This window comes from Magallana gigas, chromosome 2 (assembly GCF_963853765.1).
Source record: "Magallana gigas chromosome 2, xbMagGiga1.1, whole genome shotgun sequence".
Taxonomy (NCBI): Eukaryota; Metazoa; Mollusca; class Bivalvia; order Ostreida; family Ostreidae; genus Magallana; species Magallana gigas.
Window position 1 is genome coordinate 12,789,963 of NC_088854.1, and position 14,917 is coordinate 12,804,879.

The following is a 14,917-nucleotide window of genomic DNA, read 5'->3' on the forward strand; positions in this document are numbered from 1 at the left end:
GTTTTGAGTTAGATAAAAAATTTAGTATTATCCTTTGAAATAGAATTCAATGCAATAAAATCGGACAATAATTCACTGGCACATTGTTGCATTATCACGTGACAGCTATAAATAGCTAACGTTTATTCCTTTACATAAATTGAGACAGAACAACTCTACCCTGCGATGTCCACAAAAAATGAACATATCAAGAAAGGCGGAACATCTTAGTTTTATCAAAACCGCTGCTAGAATCCTATATTCTCCTTTATCAAATAGTAATTAATCCGGTTCTCAAAAAAATCCCCAACTTTTATTCAGTTTTCATTGAAAACAGTATGTTGCCAAAAAAAACAACACTTAACACAGTATTCTAGCAGTACTTTTCAATTTAAGCATTGATCAAACTATTGATAAATGTAAAATTTAAACTTCAGTATATACGGGGTAGTGTTGTTCTAGTCGGATATTTATATCATAAACAACAACAGAGGAAAGCCTGGCCGAGAAATGAAACCTTTTAGCGAATAATTGAAAAAAAAACTAACATATCACTAAGTGTTCTTTTGTTCCATTCTCAATAAATCACACTAAAATACTTTATTAGAGTTCTTAGATTACTTATAATTTGAATATCTTTACAATGCTTTCAGTTATGACGTCATCGATGTGTAACTCTTTGTAATTCAATCTAATCTCTTGTAAAAAAAAATGTAACCCGATTTTTTTTGGTATTTGGTCTACGTTTCGTTGCTTAAATACTTGAATATGTACATAATAACTAAGATTGGTGATTTCACGAAATTGCATGTAACTCATATTTCATATGCTTCCTTAACACTTCCGCGTATAAGAGTTATTAGAATATGAATAGCGAGGTTCATTGAATAATTATAATAACTTTAATGTAAAAGATATTAGAATTAATATAAAATAAAAAAAAACGACTGTAATTTTGAAAATTGCACTCCTACTTATATTATATACTTAGTACACTGTATATCTTGTTTGAGTATTGTGATTGTATATCTTGTTTGAGTATTGTGATTGATGGTCAAAGTCATTGATAGTTTTTTTTTGGGGGTTACAAATGAACGTGTTTAACAATGATGTCCAATCCGATTAAATCCGTATATGAAGCCGGTGAGGACGCTACAAAATATTTTGGAAGATTTTGTGTTTTAAGGGACTATACACTGATTATAAATGTACGTGAAGGCATCAAAGTCTAATATACATGGTGGTGACAATAGTGAGTAAATTGGCGGCCATTTTGAATTCTGATTGTAAACAAATCAGGGTACAAAAAATCCTACTTACCTTTCTGCTGTTTTGTCTTTATATTTTGTAATATTTTGGCCCTTTGATCTGATAACTAACTGTAGTCGACGAAACATGTATGGTTTATCAGTGAAATATTTGGCTATGACTAGCCACAGGTTCTCCCTTTCATACGTTGATGTATTTCTCACTGTCCATAGTTCCTTCTATGAAAGTCAATAGCCCCTGACCATGAATAGGTAATACAACCCCACACCATCACTTTCAAATCCCTGCCAGTGTTATGTTTTAAATAGCCAATGCATTCGAGAAGGTTAATCTCTCGTTTTTGTTCTTCAGACTTTAGGAACCCCACAACCACTAACAGTTACTGCCATTTCATCATTAAATTTGATCTTACTCGAGTTTTTGGGTACTGTCCATGTTACCTTACTCCTGGCGAAACACGACGATTCTATTTTTATTTGCCGAACGCTGAATTTCTTGGCGATAGCTCGTTTTCTCAGGTCATGTATGAAAGCATTGCTAGATTGTCTTTTTCGACACATTGTCCTTTTCGACACAGACACATAAGTAATATCTACCAGCTTTGATATACGATTCCCTCGAATGATTCGATTTAGAGTCGGGCAACTCCGATCGTCCATTTTTTTTCGACCTGATCAGGGACGATTTTCAATAAAGCCGCTTAAGAAATCTACAGAGAGTAAATGGAATTATTTTGAACACTTAAGATATTTTACTTTCTTTGAATCCGCTGTCAAATAGCTCCACAATAATTGTTTTTGCTTCATCTGTTCTCCTGTTGTTTGGTATCCATTGTAAACTAATGGCGGTCAAAAGCAGAAGTAGACGCTCGTACCTATAAACAAAGGGCTGGCACAGCCAAAATCATTCTTATGCATGACAACAACAACATTTGACGCTGTGTATGTATCGAAAACTTTATTTTTACAAACCCGACAAAAGAATCAGGGTTAGGTTCAGAATTCAAAATGGCGGCAAATTTACTCACTTTTGACACTATGATGTAGAGGTCAGCTGAATAGTTACTCGTTTGCCTGTATATATGAGCTATTAAAGTCTGTTGTTCATTACTTTTTGAATTTGAAAGTTTTTGTACAGTGAATTGCCGAGTAAATTTAACCATATTCACAGCTTAATACTCTATAGGAAACATAGCTGCAGAATTATAGCTCAACGGGACCATGAAGGTACAGTTCCGACCATACTAAAAAAAAGTATACATGTATTTGTTGCACACAAAAGAGTTGCGCACAGTTTTGGTCATAGGGATACATTCTGTAAATATTCTCATACCAAAATTGTATTGCTGAGGGATAACAAGAGTCGCCATTTATACCTGTAAACAAACCACGCTGTTTCACTTGAATTGGCGGGGATGTTTACAAGAAAACCAAAGTCAAGTATAAATAAAAGACATCTAAAGTAAAGTGTCTCAGGATTTTGTTTTTGTAATAAATGGTTTACATAATCTATACTTCTATATTAAAATAATAGACTTGAATTTTGAGCTTTAATACCGAGAAATAGGAAGTACTGTCTTTTGTTTTATATATTTTAAACATCATCGGTACTTGAAGATTACCAATCTGTTTTTATTTTATCTCAATAAACCTTTGCTAACTAATAATCAACGAAAATTCCTTTAGAAAATCCGGAAATCATCTGGATTTTTTGGATTTTACAATCTTCGCATGCGCATTACATTCACGCTCAATCACGGGACTCTATTTAGAGTATATTTCCAATATATCACATTCGCGTGGATAAACTTAGAAACGATAATACAAGTACGTGTAAATTTTCATTGGAAATTTGCTTTATAAATATTCTCTTCATCAAAGTAATTACGGGGGATTACTCTAACTCAGTGCATTAAATATGAGAAATCCCAAGAATTCCGAATGACAACATGGTGTGTAAATTAGAAGCGAGTTAAAAAAAATTAGTGAAAAAGTGTTTAATTCTTTGTTATTATGAAATAAATTTGTAGATGAAAGATATTTACAGCCTCAAAAAATTTTGTCATTAATAATTTGACTGTTATTTTCAATGCAGCTTCATTAATTTTCTTCATAATCGTTTCGGAGCGATTCTGCAATTTTTTCCTACATTACGGGTATATGGAAGGCATTTTAGCTGTGGTGAAGGCTTCTTCCGAAACAAAGTTAGATTATATATTATAACTAAACAGAGTGTAGTTATTGTTGGCTTAAAGCTTGGTTATATAAATGTCAACAATACGGTGTGTCGATGTATCTACATAATATATTTCGGAAATGTCCGATATCATTATTATGCAATTTCACGGACGGGCACGCACAGGTCATAGTCTAGTATATTCCTAAATTAGTTTAATAAGTCCAAAACCGTTCTCAACCTTCTGTGCACAATAAATATAGTTTTTTTAAAAATATTTTCATGATAAATTCCCTAGAAGTCTACCGACTAGGCTTAATGAATATTGATCTGTACTCCGTACAGAATCTTGGTTATACGCGCTTTGGCAGTCATTGGTGAAATAAGCAGATGGTGATCCTATTGAAATACTTGTTTCCTTTTGTGACTTGGCCGGGTTGTGACGTAGACAAAATGCCTGTTCAGTTCCTGGCACACAAAACACCCTACAAACTGCTATCAGTTGTAGCTCATAACATTTGTTTTTAAGGATGTCGAAGTTTACTCTTTTATGGATATAATTGTATTGCACAGGATCAGTTGTATTCTTAATAGCACTAGAAGAAATTCAACATTACATGTATAATGTTTTTGAATATTGACAAAAATTGATTAATTATATTTTTATTAGGACGCCCTACATTCTATGTTTTAAATTAAGTTCATTGAAGAATTATGTTAAAAATCCTTGTTCGGGACATATACCGTAGATCCGGGTTTTTTTGCGTGTCACAAAATTTTCGAACATGGGGAAAATATGTAGCATTCTCAATTTGCGTCAGTCGTTTTTTGCGATTTTAAAAAAATTCCTATAGAAAATGATACAGGATATAATCATCGCCAAAATTACCGGATATACGGTATTCTTTTCTCCAATATGATTCATACTTCATCAACAAAGCGCTTTTGGTCAATGATATGCTGTAATCTAGAACAAAGCTTTTAGGTTTATAGTTAAGATCATATCAGACTGCATTGAAAATTTCAGATCATATTTTTCTCATGTTTGCCTTATCTGGCCCACACTTCACAATAACAGAGCTTTCCGGGAAATGATTCCAATTCAACCAAAAGAATGCATAAGAGGTTTGCAAAAGATTATACATAAAAAATCTTAAGTCATAGTTAAAGTTCGATGCAAGTCTTCTAAAATATTTTTTCATGAAAATGTTTTAAATCGGAACCTTTGAGATGGTCACCATGTTATTATTTTGAACTTGTTTACAAGTTGACACACATTTAAAACGTTAAAAAAAATGTCATCTAGTTTCATCTGTAGCTTACACTTACGTATGCTGAAATATTACAGACAGCGACTTTGATCAATTTTTTAGACACCGCCACTCAATGTACATGTACACACAAGAAGAGTTACGGTGAAAAAAGTTGACATGATGCTATATTTTTTGGCTATTCGCATATTCTCGACTTTGACAATTTAGTGTTTTTCTCTTTGTGGGATTTTCCCATAATATTATAACATATGAATGTTCCATCCTCTTAGCAAATTTGCTGCAAATTATTTACTGTAACATGTATTTTCTTCTAGCATGTGCAAAATGAAAAACTAAATGACTGTTCTTGAATATTATGATAATTTTCTGCTATAGGTTGCTGCAAATGCATAATCAAATTCATGTTTGAATTTGTTCTGGATACAATTATGTTTTATAAATGCAAAAAAAAGGTTTTTTAACAGGTTCTCAAAAAGACGCATTCTAACTGATGACAAAGTGTTTCTTTTGAAGTTTTTTTAAGTTTGTCATCACTCTATGAAATAAATGCTTGCCTAATTAGCGTATCACAAAAATTGTCCACTAAAAAAATCCACAATCATAAAATACAGAACTTTTTAGACATCATGCTATCCGTTTTATTGGCATTTGATTAATGTCAAAGAATAATATACAGAAGAATTTTTTTATTTCAAGTACGTGAGCCACAAGTTAAATCAAATGACCTGAGTAGCTACATGTATTAACTACCTTAAAAACAACCTTTTTACTTTTCTTAGTCAGTTTCTAAATCCAGTCAATGGCAGCTATTTTCCTCTTAACCGCTGATTTTTATCAAAAAGACAAATCAAAAAGCGACACACTGTACTGACTAAAGGTAATCTTTACTGACTGAAAGAAAGTAGTATATATTTGAGCCGTTCATAGTACATCCTAAATCCCATGATTGTAATCTTGAATGCTTCATATACTTGTATGTATAACTTGTTTGCAGTGATTTGGGTTTACGCTAAAAAAAGGAGTTTGAAAATTGTGCAATATGTAAAAGTTTATTTCGAAATACGAACATGAACGAAAATGGTGAAAACAAGGCGTTTTTCTTTTAGGGCGTTATATTATTTTAGTTTCCATTCTTCAGTATATACAGCGTTGTGAATGCATGATAGTGAAAGGGTAGAAAAATAACAAATATCATGTAGTGGTCAACGCAGTAATTTAAACCTTTTTTCCTTCAACAAGAAGTATTTATTTTTATTTTAGGCGGAATAAAGGTCCAAATTTTAATATTATAACATATATGAGAATCATACATAGGTTCATTTTTGATGAAGAACTATTCTATGCATATGCATTCATGTATGAACTAATTCTCGTTTGAACATATTTTATTTCACAAACATATACAAACGGTTTGATCACAAGTTCTTACAACTTACGAGGTTTTTACCATAAAAACACATAAAATGTGTGTTTTAAATCTGATTTATGTTTTAATTATGTACATGCAAATTCGTAAAAGGGGTTCATTGATTCATAACTTAAAAAAGGTAATAGATAATAAAAATAAATACCAATTGTTATCTTGAATATTGCTCTCCTTCTTTTATACATGTATATTCTGTTTGTTTGTCATTAAATTAATCAATTTAAACATTTTATCACATATATATATATATATATATATATATAGAGAGAGAGAGAGAGAGAGAGAGAGAGAGAGAGAGAGAGAGAGAGAGAGAGAGAGAGAGAGAGAGAGAGAGTGGTGATGCTCATGTTTGCAATACATTTCACATATGTTCATTCTTTCGTAGAGAAGTATAATCTGTAAAAGAGAAAAAAAAAACATTTTGTTTTTAAAGATGACGGAAGAATTCTACCAAAAGTTCGCTTAAGTTAAATTTTGTGAAAATTTTCACTTTATTTAATAAATTTTATACCATCTAAAGGTCTTCTAATAACCACATTGTTAGGACATTAAAAATCTGAAGAACTGAAGCGTAAAAAGATGTCAGATGCAAAATGAATTCTTTTACATATCGTAAAATCCGATTTTAGTGAAAAATAACTACAATTCCTATATGTTATATATAAACAAGTACAATTTCTTGTGATTAACATAAATGTATCATACAAAAAGCGTTGTTTCCTATAACATTATTGACTTAGGTAACAAATAATTAAAAAAACATTTTTAAAAAGGCATTTCTTGTAACTTTTATTTCTAAATCAGAGTTCTGTTTACATTTACCTTCATTTTGTCCATTACTTTCAAAGGAGAAAGTCTGAACGTAGGTATCTTGATTTCGATTACCTTCTGCTGCGCTATCTTGTAAACTTTTCAAAAAGTATTTCAAAGATGTTTAAAAGATAGATATGCTAATGCGAAATATACAATAAAAAGTTGACGAATATTGCTATACCTTTAGTACATAATTATATACTTACCGGTTGTTTTCTAAAGATAAAACAAACGTTAATATGTTAAAAACTAATAAAGAAAAGGAACATGTGAAATCGCATTTCTGTTTATAGAAGCCGTAACACATTGGATTACATTATATACACTTTATAGAAGTATAGTATGCTTAATTAAATTAAGTTACTTTTCTTCCTGATATCCAAATAAATGAATAGCATTATCAAAACGGTGGCTACAGCGAGAATCGATCCACAGGTGCTAGCCAAAACAAGCAGAATTGTATTTACTGGAAAAAAAAGTGTTACTCATAACAATTTTACATTGTAACAATTGTTATGAAATTGATTTTGAAAATTTTAATACTCTGTAAGCATATTCAATTAAAAAAAAGTATTGCTATTTAACAGAAAAAGTATACTGTACCAATAGAATTTTCCTTGTCCGAAAACTCTTCCACAATGAAAGAAAATGAATAATTCCCCAGGCGGTTGAACACTATGATGCTGTTGGTTCCGAACCACTCTCTTGTAATATTTGGCATATTTAATCGACAACTGTAACCATAAAGTGTAACTACCCTTCCGAAAGCAGAAAGTTTTACCTCGGTTGGAGCAAAGGAAACACTGCTGCGATGAATTATTTCATTATTTTGGTTTCTAACCAAAACTAAACTAAATGGAGCTGGAAAGGATATCAAGCTCAAGGATAACGTCAAATTGTCGGCAGGATCAGCAACAACTGTTTGTTGAGGCATCGGTATGTATGGTGGTCCTAAAAGTTAAAAAAAATAAATTTAGGCATTTGAATAATTTCCCCAAAATGACGTATGTTAATGACTATAAAACACCTTTTTTACCATTTAAGTTCAGACTGACCGAACTTGTAAGCTTCCTTTGAAGTCCTGACCCTCCACAGGAATAAAATCCAACAGTGCAGACATATTTTCCCGAGTCCTTGTACGATACGTCTGTAAGAGTGATTTCCGGGGTAGTAAATTTTCTAACTATTGTTGAATCGATCCCTATTTTGTGCTCCCACTCCACACTGAATGGTGTGTAAGACCCATTTAGTGGACATTGTAAAGTAAAGTCGTCGGAAATATATTTGGTTATAAAGGTTTGTTGACTTCCTAAAATACACATACATTTCGATTAGTTTTACCAATTTTCAAGTATTGGGACATATGTAATACAAATATCTGAATCTTATATTCACTTAAAAAAGCATATTTTTAACGTTAAAATGATAAAATATTTTTCTATTCCAAATGCGTGCGGATCAGAAAGTGGACATATAGGATATACTCGGGATAGCTGAAATACTGTGGTCCAAGCTATTTCCACGGGGTCCAAAACCGTTTTTACATTCCAGAATTGGCGAAACTATGACCCGGTATGTCGACTCTGAGTCAGTTCCTTCAAACGAATAACTGGTAAGCGTGGTGCCACTCGTTGTGATTTCTTGATTGTTCTTTAAAAGTCGAACACTGTATAAACTCGGAAAACATCCATCTGGATTGGTTTGAATTGTCCAATTGACTTTAAGTGTACATCTGTTTATCCATAAACTCATGTCTCCATCTTTTTCTTGTGGTCGTACGCCTGAATAAAGGTTAGACGTATTTTTTTAACATTTGCATCTTTCGAGTTATATTTAAGCTGTTATTATTTCATATCAATATTTTACTTTATTTTTTTTAATCATCAAGCACATCATTATTAAACTTACTGTAAGCAACCGTAAGTATCACAATAACTCTACGAACCAAAGTTTTTTCGAGGCAAAATAAGACAGACATTTTGTGATTAATTAATCTAAAGTGTAAACAAGATGAATTTCAAGTGACTCGTCCAAATTGGAAATGTGTTGTTCATTATATCAAACCGTCACAACATCAAAACACAGTCATTGTTCACTACGAGAAAGGAAATGCGTCGTATGGAGGAAGAATGAGGACAAGATCTGGTTTTCTATACATTTAAGTTACAACACATATACATGTCAGCTGTTAAAAAATCATTTTATTTAGACAGTCGGGATTTTTAAATTGATGATTTTGTCTTTGAAGTTCTTATTAAAACTATACTGATTACTCTTCCTATTGTAAGTCGCCATTGGGTGGATTTACCTGACATATTACTTAAACCATTTCATGTCGCATTTTCTGTTAATTTGAAGGCTTAAAAATTAAAAATACACTGCATTGATATTATGGTAAATGCGGGTTGGATGAGGCGAGTGGTCTTGAGGCCGACTCGAGCAAAATAAAGTGATTTATTTATTTTGAATTTGAGAATAGGGTTTCTGTTTACCGTTTAGACACCTACAGATTGTATAACATAATTGTCTGATCGGCTTGCATTTTCATTATTACTGTATTTCTTTAAAAGCAATATCCATCCCTTTTTTTAGTTTTTTTCAGTTTACTCCTTTGTGCTGAATATCAAATGTTTCGACCGGAAGGATGTGGGTGAGGATTTTCTAGTTACAAATTTGAATGATGTACAGGTACAGCTGGTAATCAAACTCTTTCTTTGATTTTCCCTTCTCCATTTTCAGAGACATTTATTTTTTATCAGTGTTTACAAATCATGATACTTTCAATTAATTTAAAACTCCAATTAAAAGTTCTCTTAATTTGTATTTCATATTTATTTTTCAAAAACGTGTGAAGTGTCTCCTTAATTTAAAATATTGAAGTACATTCATTTCGCACTTTTAAAATTTGTCATTCCCATATCTATCTCGTTTTGTGTCTGGTTGACATTGACATCATGAGAGATAATGTTCGTGTTGTACCATGTTGTACAAATCAGTAATGTTGTGCATCGTAATGTATATATATTGAAATACTGAAAGCTGACTTTATTGTTTTCGAGAGACTTACAAAAGTCACCAGTGAACAAAGTCAGGATAGAGGCTGCAATATCTCTGATGATTTCCATGCAAATATTATAATATTGTTTGTGTATTAACAAGTTTATGCACATTTATGTATCTCTACTATGATGTACGTTGAAAACATTTAAGATTGTTGTTTGGGTTGCACTTCTTTCTACATAGACATGCACAAATATGGAAACAGCAACTCATTAACAGTCCTTGGGATGGCTATCTGTTGAGGGCTTCATGTATTATGATTGTTCAACATTCGACAGCTCGCAAGGTGTTCACAGACTTCAATTAAATCCTTATTATTTTGTCTTTTCTCAAGTTGAAAACACAATTATCTTGAATATGTTTATGTTCATATTGACCATTTCATGGTATTAAAATAACACAAAATCATGTTGCTGATTTTAAAAGCCTTGCCAATGTGTAACGCACGAGTAGTGATGGATATATTATAAATTCATTTGTGGGTAATCATGAATATATAATCAGGATTACGCAGCGGATACATAAATATGATAGTTTCTGCTCCACCTTTTCATGCTGTAAACCAATGAAATAATCTAGAGGTAATGACAAAAAAAAAAAAATTTGTTGCTCACAAAAAAGTTGCGAACGTATTTGACTCATTTAGGAATATGTTTTATTATACATGCATTATAAAAAAATAGTATATATATATATATATATATTTTTATTGGCAGAAAAGAAAATAGTATAATTATAACAAGTTGGTTATGAAAATTTTGACTGAAGATTTAAGTTAAATTGCAACATTCAATGCTTCATATAGTACATATATGCTGAAAATGAGTTTGATAATAGTGGTTAGGTATATGTAGAATGTAAATGTTCGTTTTGAAATACATTCATGTACGAAAGTGGTGGAAACATGTTTTTTTTCTTACATGCATGATAGTAAAAACTAGAAAGAACAACAAATATTGTGTAGTGGTCAAAAAGATAAATTATTTTTTTTTCTTCAACAAGAAGTATTAAGTTTGATATATGCGGAGTAAAGGTTCACATTTTAATAGTATAACATGTTTGAGAACCCCACAACTATTCTGTGCATATGTTTACAAGTATGAAAGAATTCTGGTTTGAACATATTTTATTTCATAAACATATACAAATCCTCGAACACAAATCCTTGCAACTTACGTTTTATGGATTACGTTTACTCAGGGGCGAAAAAAATTCCACTAATAGGAACGAAAAACTACTTATCGTTCATTGTAGCCCCACTATTGTGGTGCTATTTTTCATTTTCAAATAACTAGGTCAATGACCTACTTTTTCTGCTAGTGACCTCTAAATGTTTTTTTTTTAAAATTGTCCACCATTTCAAGGTTTTCTTTATTTTTTAATTATTAAAAAAAAGAAAACAATTTGTAGGTTGGGAAATGATAAAAAATGAATAGCTTTACTAATTTTATATTAGAATGAAATGTTTTAAGCTCATATTTTAAGTTTAATTTAGTCCGAATTTCCTCTATCAATTTCCAAAATTGTACCCATTTTTGATCGGGTTTTACAAAAAACTGACTAATAGGAGCTCCAAACCACTAATTGCCTAAAACTGTTTTTATTGTCTGTATTATGTTGTCATTAACATTATATAATTCAATGATCAAAATATCGAGATTATTTATCTTTAATCGATTTTATGTATTTTAAAGATATTTCCAATCACGTGCCAGCCAGTGATATAAATTCATAGACGAGTAAATACAACCATAAAATATGTTAAATGATATGAAAAACAAATAAAAACTTAACTTTTGCAATTACACCGCAACAGAAAGTTTTAAAGAAATAAATAAGAAAATGAAAAAATTAGTCCGAATTTCCTCTGTTTCAATTTTAATCTACCTTTGTCGGAGCATATCTTCTTCAGATAAACAAATCATGGATGTCAATATCGAAATTTGTTAATAACGTTGTTATTTTGAGTTTTTAAAACAATTTTGGGCTTCAGATATTGAACTTTGTAGAAATATTTTTTTAATCTCAAACCCTGAGTAAATTAAACGTGATCCCTAAATCTGAATGTAGGTTTTATTAGGTAAATGCAAATTCGTACGCGGGTTTGGTAAGGAAGCATATGGGCAATTTTGCGTCTTATTTAGGCTGTTATATTAAAAATCGTGAGATTAAATAACTGTTTTGAGTTAGATAAAAAATTTAGTATTATCCTTTGAAATAGAATTCAATGCAATAAAATCGGACAATAATTCACTGGCACATTGTTGCATTATCACGTGACAGCTATAAATAGCTGACGTTTATTCCTTAACATAAATTGAGACAGAACAACTCTACCCTGCGATGTCCACAAAAAATGAACATATCAAGAAAGGCCGAACATCTTAGTTTTATCAAAACCGCTGCTAGAATCCTATATTCTCCTTTATCAAATAGTAATTAATCCGGTTCTCAAAAAAATCCCCAACTTTTATTCAGTTTTCATTGAAAACAGTATGTTGCAAAAAAAACCCAACACTTAACACAGTATTCTAGCAGTACTTTTCAATTTAAGCATTGATCAAACTATTGATAAATGTAAAATTTAAACTTCAGTATATACGGGGTAGTGTTGTTCTAGTCGGATATTTATATCATTAACAACAACAGAGGAAAGCCTGGCCGAGAAATGAAACCTTTTAGCGAATACTTGAAAAAAAACCTAACATATCACTAAGTGTTCTCAATAAATCACACTAAAATACTTTATTAGAGTTCTTAGATTACTTATAATTTGAATATCTTTACAATGCTTTCAGTTATGACGTCATCGATGTGTAACTCTTTGTAATTCAATCTAATCTTTTGTAAATAAAAAAATGTAACCAGATTTTTTTTTGGGTATTTGGTCTACGTTTCGTTGCTTAAATACTTGAATATGTACATAATAACTAAGATTGGTGATTTCACGAAATTGCATGTAACTCATATTTCATATGCTTCCTTAACACTTCTGCGTATAAGAGTTATTAGAATATGAATAGCGAGGTTCATTGAATAATTATAATAACTTTAATGTAAAAGATATTAGAATTGATATAAAATTTAAAAAAAAAGACTGTAATTTTGAAAATAGCTCTCCTACTTATATTATATACTTAGTATATCTTGTTTGAGTATTGTGATTGATGGTCAAAGTCATTGATAGTTTTTTTTTTGGTTACAAATGAACATGTTTAACAATGATGTCCAATCCGATTAAATCCGTATATGAAGCCGGTTAGGACGCTACAAAATATTTTGGAAGATTTTGTGTTTTAAGGGACTATACACTGATTATAAATGTACGTGAAGGCATCAAAGTCTAATATACATGGTGGTGACAATAGTGAGTAAATTGGCGGCCATTTTGAATTCTGATTGTAAACAAATCAGGGTACAACAAAATCGTACTTACCTTTCTGCTGTTTTGTCTTTATATTTTGTAATATTTTGGCCCTTTGATCGGATAACTAACGGTAGTCGACGAAACATGTATGGTTTATCTGTGAAATATTTGGCTATGACTAGCCACAGGTTCTCCCTTTCATACGTTGATGTATTTCTCACTGTCCATAGTTCCTTCTATGAAAGTCAATAACCCCTGACCATGAATAGGTAATACAACCCCACACCATCACTTTCAAATCCCTGCCAGTGTTATGTTTTAAATAACCAATGCATTCGAGAAGGTTAATCTCTCGTTTTTGTTCTTCAGACTTTAGGAACCCCACAACCACTAACAGTTACTGCCATTTCATCATTAAATTTGATCTTACTCGAGTTTTTGGGTACTGTCCATGTTACCTTACTCCTGGCGAAACACGACGATTCTAATTTTATTTGCCGAACGCTGAATTTCTTGGCGATAGCTCGTTTTCTCAGGTAATGTATGAAAGCATTGCTAAATTGTCTTTTTCGACACATTGTCCTTTTCGACACAGACACATAAGTAATATCTACCAGCGTTGATATACGATTCCCTCGAATGATTCGATTTAGAGTCGGGCAACTCCGATCGTCCATTTTTTTTCGACCTGATCAGGGACGATTTTCAATAAAGCCGCTTAAGAAATCTACAGAGAGTAAATGGAATGATTTTGAACACTTAAGATATTTTACTTTCTTTGAATCCGCTGTCAAATAGCTCCACAATAATTGTTTTTGCTTCATCTGTTCTCCTGTTGTTTGGTATCCATGTAAACTAATGGCGGTCAAAAGCAGAAGTAGACGCTCGTACCTATAAACAAAGGGCTGGCACAGCCAAAATCATTCTTATGCATGACAACAACAACATTTGACGCTGTGTATGTATCGAAAACTTTATTTTTACAAACCCGACAAAAGAATCAGGGTTAGGTTCAGAATTCAAAATGGCGGCAAATTTACTCACTTTTGACACTATGATGTAGAGGTCAGCTGAATAGTTACTCGTTTGCCTGTATATATGAGCTATTAAAGTCTGTTGTACATTACTTTTTGAATTTGAAAGTTTTTGTACAGTGAATTGCCGAGTAAATATAACCATATTCACAGCTTAATACTCTATAGGAAACATAGCTGCAGAATTATAGCTCAACGGGACCATGAAGGTACAGTTCCGACCATACTAAAAAAAAGTATACATGTATTTGTTGCACACAAAAACGTTGCGCACAGTTTTGGTCATAGGTATACATTCTGTGAATATTCTCATACCAAAATTGTATTGCTGAGGGATAACAAGAGTCGCCATTTATACCTGTAAACAAACCACGCTGTTTCACTTGAATTGGCGGGGATGTTTACAAGAAAACCAAAGTCAAGTATAAATAAAAGACATCTAAAGTAAAGTGTCTCAGGATTTTGTTTTTGTAATAAATGGTTTACATAATCTATACTTCTATATTAAAATAATAGACTT

The 14,917-nt window shown here is 31.6% G+C and overlaps 1 protein-coding gene across 2 annotated transcripts; it reads right to left on the minus strand.

Annotated features, from left to right (window-relative positions):
• Window positions 1-6,064: 6,064 nt before the first annotated feature.
• LOC136272731 (uncharacterized) lies at window positions 6,065-9,031 on the minus strand. Of its 2 annotated transcripts, XM_066075076.1 has the most exons (7): window positions 8,845-9,031; window positions 8,421-8,717; window positions 7,973-8,245; window positions 7,540-7,887; window positions 6,946-7,402; window positions 6,635-6,687; window positions 6,065-6,519 (listed from the first exon to the last, which is right to left on the minus strand). In XM_066075076.1, the coding sequence occupies exons 1-5, from the start codon at window positions 8,912-8,914 to the stop codon at window positions 7,287-7,289; spliced, it is 1,104 nt and encodes a 367-aa protein (XP_065931148.1). In that variant the 5' UTR covers window positions 8,915-9,031; the 3' UTR covers window positions 6,065-6,519; window positions 6,635-6,687; window positions 6,946-7,286. The 2 variants fall into 2 exon arrangements, with proteins under 2 accessions (XP_065931148.1, XP_065931147.1); XM_066075075.1 differs by lacking the exon at window positions 6,635-6,687.
• Between the last annotated feature and the right edge of the window lie 5,886 nt (window positions 9,032-14,917).